The 15,370-nt window shown below is 46.3% G+C and overlaps 1 protein-coding gene across 16 annotated transcripts in view; it reads right to left on the bottom strand.

Moving 5' to 3' along the window:
* MAP7D3 (MAP7 domain containing 3) overlaps positions 1 to 7,787 on the bottom strand; it is a 1,137,171-nt gene extending 1,129,384 nt beyond the window's left edge. For all 16 annotated transcript variants that reach the window (XM_086918652.1, XM_086918653.1, XM_086918658.1 and 13 more), the window contains exon 1: positions 7,705 to 7,787. In XM_086918652.1, coding sequence (XP_086774778.1) covers positions 7,705 to 7,750 — 46 coding nt within the window. In that variant the 5' untranslated portion in view covers positions 7,751 to 7,787. The remainder of the gene's footprint in view (positions 1 to 7,704) is intronic.
* Positions 7,788 to 15,370: the final 7,583 nt, after the last annotated feature.

Below are 15,370 nucleotides of genomic sequence, written 5' to 3'. Positions count from 1 at the left end.
TAGTGAAATCCCGTGGGAGAACGCGATTATCTGATACTGACCTGCATGACAAGACCAAGTATGATTTTGGAAAACATACAGCCACTGTTGGTCGGTTTGATCCCTGTCTGTTCATTTTATTCCTGTATTATTGTAATTAAGTGGACGATGGCCTTGAATGGTAAAGACCGCGCTTCTATAATATTCCTTGTATCTATTTTCTCTGTATTGACTTTCTCTATTGTTATAAACCCCGTTCCGGTTATTGTGTAATGTGGTGTTCCTTACGCTTGATAATTGTAATCTATCTACTCACGGGGTTATAGAATGTCATCTAGGTTGAGGTTTCCGACTGTATTTTCAGTATGTAGTCCCTCTTTCTATTTCTATTAACGAGACGTAAAGGCCCGGACGTGGCTCGGCAAGTATACTCCCATTCGTGGGTTTACTCCCACTTTTGAGCGGACTTATAATCACCTGGCAGGTATTTATGATTGTTCCTGCCTTTGACCTGTTGATATTTCCCCGCCCCTGACGTCCATCGAGACACGGGTTTAGCTGCGAGCCTCCGCGCACATTCATTTTGATTTTTGCATTCAGGTATGTTTGCCCAGTGAGATTAGTCATGCCTTTCCATCTTTAAGGGGATCCTTAGACTGGCTAGTTAATTATACTTTAACACTGCTGGCAACAAGTAATTTCTTCTCTCATGTTTCAGCAGTGATTATGTTCACCTGAGTGATTCGTCAAGAACATCGTAAACTTGACTCGGAGGCAAAGCAAGGTTACACTGAGAACTAGGTAATTTTCTAAAATGAACACAGTATTTTCTTTTCGTACGAACGGCTATTTTCGGTTGAATTCAAATAAATTTCTTTTATATTTGGCCCCCTTGTAGATCATATCTCCATGTTTGCTGACTTCTGGAACAAATATCCTTATACTACGTTCCATAGCCGACCCAGATTTAAAACCTGAATAAATTCAGTCCTTAAGGAAAGAACCTTGTCTTTTAACGTAGGTGGTCTATCGTTTACGGGAAGTAATTATATGTGTGGTAGCTTGCTTCACCATATAGCGCTTTGAAATTATATTTTAATTATACCCGTTTAGCTCCTTCCGTGCACTGCGCATATAACCAAGACACGTTGACACGTTGAAATACACCTTCTTGGAGGGGATACCAGTGATCAATCAAATTGGTAATTATCATGATCGTCGCAATTTCGATTGTGAGAGTGCATAATTAGACAGTTCGATTTGAACTTATAAGTTGAACATTTGATGCAAAGTGAGTTATGCCATTATTATTGCTACACCTTTACCATTATGAGGTTACTATGGAAGCTAGCTTAGAGCCATCACTGATATTTTGTACCTCCTGTTGGAACCCCTCATAACCAGAGCCTATTTGAGATCCTCAGGTTGATTATTTTATTTTGTTTTGCTTCCTATTTATATTCTGTTTATTATCATTATATGTTTTGGACAGAAATCGTTTCCTTATCAACATTGCTGCCTACATTTATTCAGCAGTGAGAGAATCAGTCTCACACATACCGCGACAAATCTATTTAGTAAGTAGAGACAACGTGACTGATAATCCATGTTCCCACATAAGGATGAAGAATGCTTAGAGTCTATAGCCTCTGGAAGAGTTGCATTAGAATTTAAAGGCCTCTTTTAACCATATTGATTATTGGCCTTCCATCTTCCTTTCTTGTATGGGCCTTTAGGGTATTCTAGCCCTTTAATGGTGTTTATTTTATACATCCAGGCCTGTTTACTGTTTCCACTAATTTTTTTTCTTTCTTTCATCACTCTCTTCTATTCAGAATGAATGTTTCACCTAGCTCATTGGCTAGTTGTTTCCTTTGACTATAGGAGCACAGAAGTTCACTTTAAATCTATCCTTATCTGTTTGGATTTGAAACTTGTCTTTTAAAGGGACTTATGAATATATTACATGCGTTTTTGCACAGTGTATAATTGTCATTAGCTTTTTGCTATTTTAACTAATTTATATATACATTCGTTGTGTATAAATTATTGATTTAGTTTTATTGTTATATTAGATTTTTTTAGTTTTATTGAAAATTCATGCATTGTTATTTTGTATTTAGGTAATAGAGTTTTCTCCTGAAGAAGGCGCTGGTTCGCCGAAACGCGCTTCGATAAATAACTTTTCTTTATTAATTATATTTTATATTTTTTGTAATAATCGATTTTTCTTTGTTTATGTATGCCTTTTATGAATTTGTATTTTTGGTTAATTTGTATGTTTTTAATTGACTGTGAAATAAAAAGAATTGCTTTAACTAAATTCCTTTTAATGTTTTGACAATTGATTACTGTGCTCTTTCACCTGCATTTGGTCCCCTACCTTTCTATTATTGAATAGAAAAGTACTCCTAAACTGCCTAGGTTGTTATTTTCTCAAATGTTTTTTTCCTGACCTAGGAGTTAACTCATCTATTGTCCAGGGGGTCCTTGTTTTAAACGTGATTGTTGATGGGTATATACATTATCAGGTACGATAGCCAGGTGTTTTCTTCTCTCTTACAGAACCCTTGCTTGGAGGACAGTCCAACTGCCCAGTCCTCTCCCTCACTGTAGTTAGTGCCACAGTTGATGATCACAGAGACTCCTAGCACACCAGGGGATTGAGATTCCATTCCCCAAATCTCCCAAGAGGCAACTTTATTCAACTCATCACCTCCCTCCATCTGATCCCGAGGCGCTAAGCCCTGATTACAAGTGGGTCGCTGTTTTGTGACCCCTGCGTGAGTAAGTAATATTTTTCTAAAGCGCGTGAATGCCAAGGCGTCTTAGAGCTAATGAATGCTTTCACTGACTGGGAGAGAGAGAGAGAAATACTTTAACACTAGAAAAAAAAGAGCCAGGTCTTCAAGGATTTTTAAAAATCCAGCCTGCTTGTTTGAGAAAGGCATGGAATTCAATAGCTTACAAGTCAAATGGAAAATACTTTGGCTCCCCTCCCCTCCAATTTGCCTTCTTTACCTTGGGGATAACCACCAACCAGGTGCAGGATGATCCTAGGCCACGTTGAGGGACATGCCACCTAAGGGACTTCTGAAAGATAAAAGGGTCATAACCATGGAGAGCATAAACCGCTGTTTGCACTAGAGGTAGGCGAGCCACTGAAATCTCGAGCCAGGCTTGAGCCTGAAGCCTGACTTTGGCTCAGCTCAATTTCCGGTTGGAACCTCGAGCCCATAACGAACCAAGCTTTCAAGTAGCTTCTGAGTGTCACCCTACCTCTAACCAGAATGCAGCACGGCCAGAACGGTCTACTTTGGATATGGGAAACGAGGTTTGAAGCCTCTGCATCAGCTCAGCGCACTGTGAATCAGGGCAAATCAATTAATCTCCCTGAACCTTTAAGAAATTAATGTGATCTGGTGTAATATAACTGGTGCACACGTAAAGCACTACAATACCTTCAGGTCAAGGCTGCGCTATATAAATCCTGAAGAAAAATATACAAAGTGGTAACAACAAAGCATTTATAAAAAAATTAAATACAAATCAACACCCATTTAGTGGCAGATTTGTACAAAGTGAAATAAAAAAAAAACAGGCTAAATATTTTATATCAGCAAAGACGTTTTTCATCATTATCACTTAATAAAGCACTTTCAGATATGTGAGTTAAGAATATCAGTTGAACAAAACCTATGCTGCTTGATTTAATATACTGTAATGTTGCTCTATAATAATCTGAAAAAAGAACAACTGATGGAGAGAATGAAGAACAATGTCATACATTCACCCCAGTACAGAGATCTGGGCCTAAATCCACAGTTATTTTGCTCACCAAGTCATTCCAGTTTGGACTCAGCCACATGCAAATCAATCTTGACCCTGCACCCAATGGGAACAGTCCAGCCCGACATGCCAGGCCAGGTCCTCCCTGGACTGGAAACCAGCATCCTAGGACTGGTTTCGGGCTTTCAGCCTTCATCAGCCAGGATAGCTTGCCTCCAATGGCATTGAGAGCACGGGACACACCCGTCCCACTCGGGGTGAGGAATGCAAAAAGGATGATTGATGGACAGAAAGCAGAACAATGTCATACATTCACTCCAGTACAGAGATCTGGGCCTAAATCCATCGTTTTTTTGCTCACCATGCCAGTTTGGAGCCACCCATATGCAAATCAGGCTTGACCCTGCGCCCATTGGGAACCGTCTGTCATGCTTGTGCCTCCGCGCATACTTAGTTCAGTAAAATCGCGCCGACTGTTGTTTACATTCTCAGCCATGACAGGTCCACCCGGGGTTGGCAATGGTTGGCAAATGGAAGCGGAGAACCATACACGCATGTGCGAGGTTAGCGCATGCGCATTGGCTTGAAGGCATTACTTAACCCCGCCCAAGACGCATAGGAAGCGCTTCACGTTTAGCCAGCTAGTAGTGTTTCTCGTTCCGGGTCACGGTGAAGGGCGTCCGAGGAGCTAGTGTTTCCTGATTCTCCGAAGGGTCGCGTGAGTTAGGAGGCGTCTAGGCTTCTATTGTATTCCGCTTTTTGTTTCCTAGTTATTACTCTTCAGTTTTGTTTCTATCTACTAGTAAGCCTCATATTGCTGTGAGATTAGGCTTATAGTAGTCTTGATACCCACTCGTGTTTGTAGTATCGTGAGGTGCCTTGTGATGTTAACAAGGTTGCCTCAGTTGCTCATTTGATGGATTCTTATGAGGCCAGCTACAGTATCAGTTAGGGTGAGTGTTGTACACCATAGAGTCGAATATCCTCTGAAGTGGTTCTAAACTTTAATGGGTGTTGTTTTGTTTACAGTATTAATCTATCTGGTGTGATACCTCGTTCTGTGGCATTATTATTTCCTGGCAAGTCCTGCTTCTCCTCAGTGTTTTTCAGGTATTTAAGTCCCCTAATGATACACACATGTAGAGTAGTAGTGGGAAGTGTTGTCTCATATAACTCTTGTTTCCTTTTGCTACAGCCCCAGATATAGAAAAGGCCAGGAAGTAACCCTATCCTTTGTGAAGCCTGAGGAAAGCTGTGTTCATCCCCTTCTATCCTTGTTTTGTTCCCCTGTTTCCCTGTTTCCCCCTGTTCACTACTTGGGGGTTAGTGTTCTGTCCTGACTCCCGTGGGTGATAGGGGTGAAGCAGGGAGCTTGGCATCAGATCTCCAGGACACTACCGAAACAACAGGTGCATGCATGACACCGTCCAGCCCGAACAGCGGGGCCAGGTCCTCCCTGGACTGGACAAAAGCAAGCTTTCAGCCCTCATAAGCCAGGATAGCTTGCCTCCAGTGGCATGGAAAGCACGGGACCCATGTCTGGGCATACCAGTCCCACTCGGGGTGACAAATGCAAAAAGAAGAACAATTGATGGACAGAATGCACTGCAGACCAGGGTCATACATTCACCCCTGTATAGAGATCTGGGGCTAAATCCATCTGGGCTATGTACAGAATTTACATACCAACTGACCCGCAGCTTAGTTAACTAATGGTATGTGTTTTAAAACTATTACTTTTAATAAGCATTCCCCAGTGCAGTGGAACAGTTTAAGTTTATTCACTATAATGTGACATGTTAATGTCATAGCTTCCATGTCAAAACACTTTTTTGAATTTTGAAGAGGCACTGTCATATTTTACATGATGTTTGTATAGGATTTACAAAACAAGCATGTTCAGGGCTTAGCTCGTGCACAGGCTCTAAGATCCAACTAGACCCTTGGCTCTCCCTGTTCATTCATAAGGTCGTCCAGCTCTAGTTTGCCCAGGGGTCGCAATTACAATTTGGATGGTATTTACTGCATCCGGTAATAACTTGGTGCATTGAATATCTCACCCTTCATCAAATGTTGGCGTGTCAAACCTGCCAGAATTGAACAGGGGAAAAGTATGTGGCATTTATGGTACAATGAGGATTTTGGTACCAAAAGCACCAAAATCTGTATGCTATAACCTAGACACTCAGAATAGGTGTTATTTCCCACGCCTGATAAATAACATACCCTGATATCGTTATTTATCTGGTCTGAATAAAACAAAGTCAAGCTTGGATTCCGACAAACTCTGAATCGGGGCCATTACCCTCTCTGTGTCTGTCCTACCAGAAAAGACCATGCATCAAGACTTTTTATTGCACCCACTCATCAAATTGTACACCTCAATCACTTTCAGGTAGGGGGCACCTGAAGTGTCACTTTCTGAACAGCACTGAAAATTAATTGGACACGTTTGTTGCGTCAGGGACAAGAGAAACTGGTAGAATTAAATTGTAGGAGATGGTATTTATATGGCATCTTATGGTTATACAATATTGCAAATAATTATAAAAATTAGACAAATGGCTTAAGAGTTACTAAATGAACAAGGCTTTCAGATTTAATATATGCATTAAATAAATATTACAGACACGGATCTGATCCACTCAACGCAAACTTAGCTCTTTATTTAAAAGATTTTTAAAGATCTTTGTTTACATTATGTTGTTGGCCCACTGGCAAAGTATACAATGTGCTGCGAAGCAAAACGTTATGCACACTCCTCTTCATAACAATATTTTCCAAGCACTGTCTCTAACGCATAACAACAGTTACTCAAGCAAAGCACATCAGGCTCTCAGGTATTTCGATACGTTGGAGATATGAGCGCTCGGTTCTGGAAATACCAGCGAATGCCTCTCCTACAGTTTCCCTATCACACACTGACTAACTGAACGTATTTCTGTCTACCAAGGAGAACTTTCCGGATGAAATATGTCAGAACATTTTACACTTTCTTTTCCTTATCGACATTCATCGCTTCGGAGGACTAGCACAGTTCTGAAAAGTGCATCACAGACAGGGCAGAGCATGACAGAGGCAGTGTGGGGCAGTGAGTGGTTCGAGGTAAGCAGCTAGGGATCAGCGCAGTGCAGCTTTCAAAGTGGGGGACAGGCAGTTCTGGTGAGACGCAACAGTTGGAGCCGAGCAGCTCCGGCGGGGAGGGCTACGAGCTCAGTCACGCTGCAACTTCCCACTCTCAGCCTCTCTCCGCCCAGCACTGGCGTGATTTTAAGGAGGGCCGAGAGATAAGGGATGGTCGCAGAGGTCTTCTGCGGGGTGGGCACCCTCCCTATTCAGGGATTAATAGGCAGACTGTCGCCGCATGACCTATATAAGAGCGGAAACCCCGAGCCATGAACTAGCGTGACGAGAACCCGGATCCCAGACGCGCGATCGGTCAGATGGGCTACTGTGAAAGTCTGCGAAACCTCGCCCGGCCAGCAGCATCCTGTAGAGAGAGGCCAGAGAATCACAGGGCCCGCGTCAAGCAGGCAGAGTCAAGCAGAAACGAGGAGGGGACGGACCCGGAAAAGGGGGTCTCTGCTGTCAGATCCCAAGGAGTTAAGGGAGCCCAGGGTGCTGGCGCTGTAGAAACCGTCCCTATGGCAAAATAGGCAAAGAGGAAAGAAGACAACCCACTCGCAATCCCACACTACAAGAGAAGAACTGCATCAGGAGTTGTGACAGTTTCCGTCTGCACACACCCCTCCCAAAACCTCGGAGCCGGTCACTTTTCCCGGGCTCTGCCGCTTCCTGTTACTCCCTCAGCTGCCTCCTTGACAGCTCTCCCGCCCCTCCCCTATTGCCTCCTAGCAGGGCCTTCACCGGCCGCGGAGCCACCGCCCCTAACACCCGTGTCAGCGGGACTGTGTGCACTTAACGAGGCTCTCTTACCCATCTGCTCCCGCAGCCCCTTCAGGGATGTGCTCGTGTCCGCCATCTTCCGTCAGCCTGGGTCAGGCGTTCACCCCGCCTCTGCAGCCGCCAGCGCTTCAGTGGCGGGTCACACTGCGCAGGCGCAAGCGGGCGCGCAGGCAGCGGATGCTGCTGGCTGTTGCCAGGTGCTGCCCAACCCCGCCTTCCCCAGCCTAGCAGAACCGTTATTCTGGAGCTGGGCCAGCCAGAGTCGTCCTGTCACTGGAAATAACGTGTTTGTCGTGATTTTACTGCTGCTCTTTCCCATAGGAGCGGTGGGATGGTCACCTTAGAAACGTATCAAAGAAAATAGCCGCCTAGACCACTGAATACAGATAGTCGTTCTGCATGGGAACAGAACTTGAGAATCTTCCCCAGGTGTCCTCGAAGGGAACCTCTGTCTGCGCCCCAGTGGCAAACACTTGAAAGCAGTGACGAGGAATCTGTAGGAGCATGGAGGAGTCAGTCACTCAAGATTTGTATGAGAAAACTATTCACATGGTAGTATGTAGGGCATATTCACAAAAATATACGCGTGAATGCCTATCTATTACACTCTTCTGTAGGTAGGGGTGTCACCTGGCATTGTCACCTGTCTGTTTTTTCCGGGTGCAGTGTTATTGTAATGCACAAACCGTCATAAAAAAGTTGAAAATAACCTACAGTAGTATAAAGATGGTGTCTGTGCCTAGTAAGAATCACCAAGGAGGCAGGAGGTCGCAGGAAGGGTATTTATTAATATATCACCATTTGCTTGAGAGCACCGGGCTTCCGGAGTTCTCCGATGCTTTCTGCTCTTCGCGCATGCGCAGTCGCTCTAAAGATGGCGGACGGGCGTGCTACGTCACGACGTAGCACGCGTAAGCTAGAGCGCGACTCTACATATCTCCCTCTTTTTATTACTTTAAGGAAAACAAATGTCTTTATACGTCACAAGGCAATTTAGCTTCCCCCTAGTTCAAAGTCTCGGAAGCGGGTGGGCCTTATCACCACTCTGCCTTCTCGTGTGCGTCTTACCGGAGTAGAGAGGGCTTCTCCAGTGCTGTTCCCTGCTGGGCTCACCACTTTATCTCCTTGGATGCACGGCCCTTCTCTCCTTGGGGTCTCACACTCCCCTCCTGGTTGTTCCTCTTCCACGGGTATGTCATTGCCTCCTAGGTCCTCACGGTTTCCCTCTGCTCCTGGGTTCTCTTTTTCTCCTGGAGTGTTTTCCTCATTCTCCTGTTGTCTACAGTCCTGTACTGTCCTCTCAGTGTCCTCATGAGACCATCGTAGGATCTTGTTGCATTTAGACATGCTGTCCTGGGACCACACATTTCCGTCGCTGAGCAATGCTGCCCTTTCATACACTTCTTTGACTTGTAGAGGTCGGCTGTATTTACTGTCCCCTTTTCTCCTCAGCACAGCTAATTTGACTCTCACCCATTCCCCTCTCTCAAGGGCTGTCTCCTTCACATTTCTTCTCTGGTTGTAATTTTCGGCATATATCCTTTGGGCTTTCTCTAGATTGTGCTGCACCACTGCTGGAGACCACTTACTTGTGATTGTCTTTTCCCTCCATGCTAAGTTGTCCTTGGTAAAGGGGTGTGGCCCTCTCAAGATTTGGAACGGGCTGTACCCCGTGCTGGTGGGGGTGATGCGGTAAGCCCACATCATGCTTTGGAACTCCTCCCAATCTTTGCCCATCGTGATGGAGGCTTGTATGGATCCCATTTTGACTTTGTTGAAACGCTCCACTTGGCCATTACTCGAAGGATGGTATATGGAGGTGTGTTTGACTTTGATCCCGTTCCTTTCCACGTACGTGTACCACTTCTCCGACGTAAATTGCGGACCATTGTCACTCAGAATGGATCTGGGAATACCTTCCCTGAGGAAGACGGATGTGAGGAACCGGAGTACTGTTTCTGTGTCCATCTCTTCCTGTATGTGCACCTCAGGCCATTTCGAGTACCTGTCAACGAGGACGCACAGATATTTTGACGTTCCTTGGGTATCCAGCACGGGCCCCAGAATGTCTACGGACACCGCTTCCTATGGGTCACTCGGGTTGACAAACTTCCCCAAGGCCGGCCTTGGGGGCTTCAACGTTTTGTCTGCTCTCTGACATTGATTGCAATCCCTCATGTGTCTTTCCACTTGGATGTCTGCTCCTGGCCACCAGTACATTTGCTTCGTCCTCATCTTAGTCTTCACAATTCCTAGGTGTCCTTCATGCAGTATCGCCAACAGGCGGGGAATTAGCATCATGGGGGGACTACTTTGTTACCTCTGCACAAGAATACTCCGTTGTCTCCCACTGACAGTTCCTCTCGGACTTCATAGAACTTCCCGAGTGTTTCTCGCAAGTGGTTCTTATCTGGCCATCCATGTATTATGCACTCTTTGACCTCTCTGATGTCGATGTCTTCTGCATAAGCCTTCGTCCTCTCCTGGTTGCTTATCACGCGTCCTTGGTCTTCCATCACTGCTACCATCTCCTCATTCTCTACTGTCTCCTCGGGAGCTACTTCGATTCCAGAGGCTCTGCTGAGGTAGTCTGCCACCTTGTTCCCTGTCCCTGGTATGTATTCCACGTCGTACCTGTACTCTAGTAATTTCAATGTCATCTTGGCAATGCGAGGTGTGGCACTCGCATGTCCGCTTGAGGTGAGTACTTTGACCAACGGCTTGTGGACAGTCTTGAGTTGGAACCTCGTGCCCCATAGGAATTGGCGGAACTTCCCCATGGCCTACACGACCGCTAGCATCTCTTTCTCAATTACGCTAAATATCTGTTCCGTGGGCGATAGGGATCTTGAAGCGAAGCTGATGGTCTCCGTCGTTTCCTCTTCCCTCTCCTGCATGAGGACTGCTCCCAACCCCTTCTCGCTGGCATCCGTCGTCAAGATTGTTCGCCCCTGGGAGTCATATCCATGCAGCGGTATAGCTTTGCTAATGTCATTTTTCAATGTGTCAAATTCTTTTTGTGTCTCTTCTGTCCAAGTGAACAAGGTCTTGTCCCTTATAGGTTGCCTCAGGTGGTGTGTCTTGGTGGCGAAGTGTTGAACAAACTTGCTGTAATATTCAGCCATTCCTAGGAAGGATCTTACTTCTTCTTTGCTAGTTGGGGCCAGGGCATCGCAAATTGCCTTCACATTTGCTCGTTTGGGTGTGATGCCATGTTCTCCGATCTCGTGTCCCAAGTATGTGACCAACGACATTCCGAGTCGGCACTTCTCCCATTCCGCTGTTAGGCCATTGCTCTCTAGGACCCGAAGTACTTTGTCCAGCTTCCTATCATGCTCCTTCCGATCTTTCTCCATCATCAGTATGTCGTCCTGGAAGTACTGTATTCCCTTGATGTCTTTGAATAGGCGGTGCATTAGCTTCTGAAAAACTGCTGCAGCCGAAGCAAGGCCAAAGGGCATTCTGCAGAATTGATAACACCCTAAGGGTGTTATGAACGATGTCAGCTTCCGGCTTGCTGGATGTAGAGCTATCTGATGATAGGCGGAAGTGAGATCAATGATGGAGAACCACTTTACCCCCTTCGTCTTGGCCAACATCTCTTCTATGCGAGGCAGGGGGAATTTTCCCACGATTATGCATTTGTTCAGTTCTCGAAGGTCCACACCGAACTTTGCCATTCGGTGTCATTGCCACCACAAGGGGTGCTAGCCATTCAGAGCTATTTATTGGCTCGATAATTCCATTTTCTTCTAGTCTGTGCAGTTCCTGCTGTACCGCTTCCCTCACGGCTAGGGGCACATTCCTTGCTTTGTGTGATATAGGCCTGGAGTTCTCCTTGAGTTCTATCCGATGTGTGAACTTTTCCAACTTGCCTACCTTCCCGACGAATACTTTAGGAAACTCACTCTTCATCTTCTCCACGTCTGGCCAGCTCTCTGGGGCTGTCATCAGCACTTGTGTGTCTCCTCTGGAATCTAATTGGATTCCTAGGTCACCTTGGTCCATCCATCCTAGGACCAAAGGGCCCTTCTCTGCTACATACAATTTGCACTCTGCACTCCTTCCTCTGAACTCAAAGGTTAGAAGTCTGTACCCGACCACCGGGGTAGGTTCACCCGTGAACGTCACCTGTCTTATGTCGGGTGGTTCAAGTCTTGGGCCCAAGGTGAGTCTGAATTCTTCATTCCACACTGCTCTTTGGACAATGGTGTAGGGGGATCCCGAGTCTACTACGATCTTGATCTTCGCTCCTCCAATCACCATGTCGCACTGGGGCTTGCGGGAACGCTTGTAGTCTATACCCAGTACTTGCCCTTCCACGCATAGTATGTTGTCTTCTTCGTCCTGTTCTTCTTCTTCTTCCTGCTGATCCTGCGCCACATACTTCACTGTGGGCCTACTCATCTTGCGGCAACATACCTTCTCGTAGTGGCCCAATATGCCACAGAACATGCATTTCACCGTAAACGCCGGACAACGTTTGTCTTGGGACGCATGGGACTGGCTTCCGCACCTGTAGCACGTGGTCTTGCCCTTTTTGTTCTCTTTCCACTGTTGCCCAGGTTTCCCCGTCTACCTGTTTGGCCTTTTACCTTCCGCCGTCGTGGCTTTGCTTCTTCCTGGTGGTTCTGCATCGTCTACCTTGTTCACCATGGGCCTCTGGGCAGACTCTCTCTTTGCTGCGTCAGCGCACTGTTTCAACAGTTCTGCCTTTTTTACCATGGCTATTACTTCCTTAAGTGGAGCATCTCCATTCACCCACAATTTTCCTTGTACCGTTTTGTTGGTGGTATGCATGGCTATCTGATCTTTTATGAATTCATCGCGCAGAACGCTGAACTTGCACGTTATCGGCAACTTCCTCAACGCGGCCACGTAGTCATCTATGAATTCGCCGGCTTCTTGTTTCCTCTGCTGAAAATTATACCGGTGGATGGAAGTACACGCTGCTGGACTATAGTGGTTGTTCAGATCGTCTATCGCGTGTCTAAATACATCGTCATCTGCATTTGGTCTGGGTGTGGGTACTAGATTCTGAAAGACCCTTATCCCTTCGGGCCTAGGTTGTGCAGGAGTATCCTCCTCTTCCTTGCGCTGGGGAAGGCCTCCCCGTTCTCATCATCTAGGGCTTCTATGTAGTTCATGAAGTACTCTCTCCATTCCTCCCACTTCATCTGAGGCTCTCAAGGCTTGGGTAAAAACGGGATCGGCGTCGTGAGTGAAGACGCCTGCGCACTCATTTCGGTGCGTCTTTTTGGTTCTACCCCTGGGCCTCTTGGGCTGCCCGGCGCGTTTGCGCCCTCACCTTGCACCTGGTTCAGTCGGGGTCCTTCTGCGCCCCCTTCTCTGTGTCTTGCTGGCTCCGCCAGGGCCTCTGTAGGGTGCGGGTACTTCCCTGTTTTCACTATCCTCGGTGTCCTTCCTCAGCCTCTGTATGTTCGCCCTCTGGTTTTCCCACTAATTGGTTTCCTTGCTGAACCTTTTTGTTGTATGGTGCCTCTTCCTCTGGTACCTTAGTATCTTGGTGCAGCACTCCTTCTTTCTTCGCGCCTCTGCTACACTCTCCCACTGTGTAGTCACCCTTGTTCTGTCTGTGGCCCCTCGTGGTGGGCCCCTGGCTTGTGCCTGTGCCTCTCTGTGCCTTTATCAGATCTTACTCATCTTTCTTGGTGTTTGTTTCGTTTTTCTTGGGCATCCCGCCGTCGTCGCCACTGTAAAGATGGTGTCTGTGCCTAATAAGAATCACCAAGAAGGCAGGAGGTCGCAGGAAGGGTATTTATTAATATATCACAATTCGCGGAAGAACGCAGGGCGTCCGGCGTTCTCCGATGCGTTCTGCCTTTCGCGCATGCGCAGTCGCTCTAAAGATGGCGGCGTGGCGCGCTACATCACGACGTAGCACGCGTAAGCTAGAGCGCGACTCTACAAGTAGGTATTTTTTCCATTTTTAAAATTTTTATAGAACAGAAATAAATAAATACAGAGAGCTTTGAATAGAAGAGGGAATTACATCAACAAATTTCCTTATAGATGTTGTTGGACATATATTTCACTTATTTACAAATTCTATGGTTGCTATAAGAAGGCCACTCTGTAATATATTTGCTCTCTGGTTTATACCTCTGTTATGTCATTATTAGAATGTTGATTGCATACATATCTGATGTCGTAGAACGCTATCGGCAGTCTCTGCCTCCTATTAGACTTGTAATCCACATTATTATTCTGTCTGCTTGCAGGCCTTATGTATATATAAATCATTTTACTTAAATCTCACTTCGTGATTGTTAGATCTGGGGGTCTCTAGTTGACAATGGTATTCACCTTTGTCCAAATAGGGACCCTTACTTCTAAGTCAGAATAAGGGGATTACACTCCTTAATAACCCCTGATCACCCCCTTGGTAGCTTGGCACGAGCAGACAGGCTTATCTCAGAGGCAGTGTGTTAAGCATTTGTGTTTTTACACAGTAATACAGTGCAAACTCTACAGATGGACACAACACAGGTTTTATAAAAATAAGTATTCTTTATATAGATTTAAACACAAGACCACAAACCACAAAAATCCACACAACTACACTTAAGATTGCTTAAAAGATGATCAAAGTTACTTAGTTCAAGTTGATGATAAATGCGACAAAGTTCTCAGCAAAGTACCTGGATGCGTAATGCAAAGTAAATAAAAGGCTCCCAAAAGGGGAGAAGCGTTGGTTCCGTAATTTGGGGGAGGTGATGCGTCGTGCCTCAATGCTTGCGCAGAGCAGGGGATTCGTTGTAATCCTTACCGGTGCGGAGGTGATGCGTAGATTCTCGGCCTGCAGGCCCGTTGCGGTGCTCAAGATGGCGCCTTGATGCAATGCGATGATCCGGGTGCAATGCGAGAAGATGCCCCTTAATGCGGCGATGCGATGATGATGCGTAGACGCCCTGGCAGCCTTGGGACGACTCTGTACTTTGGAGCCGCGACAGGCCCATGCGACACGCTTCTCCGGTGATGCCATGGTGACTCTCTCGCTGGCGTCATGCTTCTCCGGTGATGCGACAGCAGGCAGCTTCGATGAACACACGCTTCCAGGGAGATGCAGCAAAGGCTTGCTTCTCCGGCGATGCGACGATTTCAGCTGCGGCGGTGACACACTTCCTCTTCATGCGTCGAGCTTCCAGCTCCCAGCGACACACAAATGTCTGGAGTCAGAATTCCCAGCAAGGAAATTTAGAGGGGAGCTGGAGATGAAGTCTTTTGTCCCTGAGACTTCAGCAGGAATCAAGCACAGTTAAAGACCTTGGAGAATATTCTGAAGATGATGAAAGTCCTTAAAAAGTTCCTTCTCCTTTCCTTGGCAATGAAGCAACCACTGCAGGCAAACCCAGCAAAAAGCGCCATGGCAGAGGGACAGTCAAACTCCTGCAGCTTCTATGCTTCTTCTCCTTGGCAAAAGGTTTCTTGTTCCAGAAGTGATCTAATTTCTTGGGATCAGGGTCCCAATATTTATACCTCAAAATCCTTTGTTCTCTGAAGGCAGAGAGGCCTCTGCCTGGTCAAACCAGTTCCTGCGCCCTCTGTTCACATGACTCTCTTCTTCCTTTCACTGTACAGAGCAGAGACATCAGCCGCCCCACAGGAGGTGGAGCCAGCACAGGGGAGGGAAGATACAGCTCTGGAGCACTTTGTTGACAAGATTCTTCTCTCC

The sequence above is a fragment of the Lissotriton vulgaris genome, chromosome 4_1 (genome assembly GCF_964263255.1).
Source record: "Lissotriton vulgaris chromosome 4_1, aLisVul1.2, whole genome shotgun sequence".
Classification (NCBI taxonomy): Eukaryota; Metazoa; Chordata; class Amphibia; order Caudata; family Salamandridae; genus Lissotriton; species Lissotriton vulgaris.
This window is presented reverse-complemented; position numbering and strand designations above follow the sequence as displayed.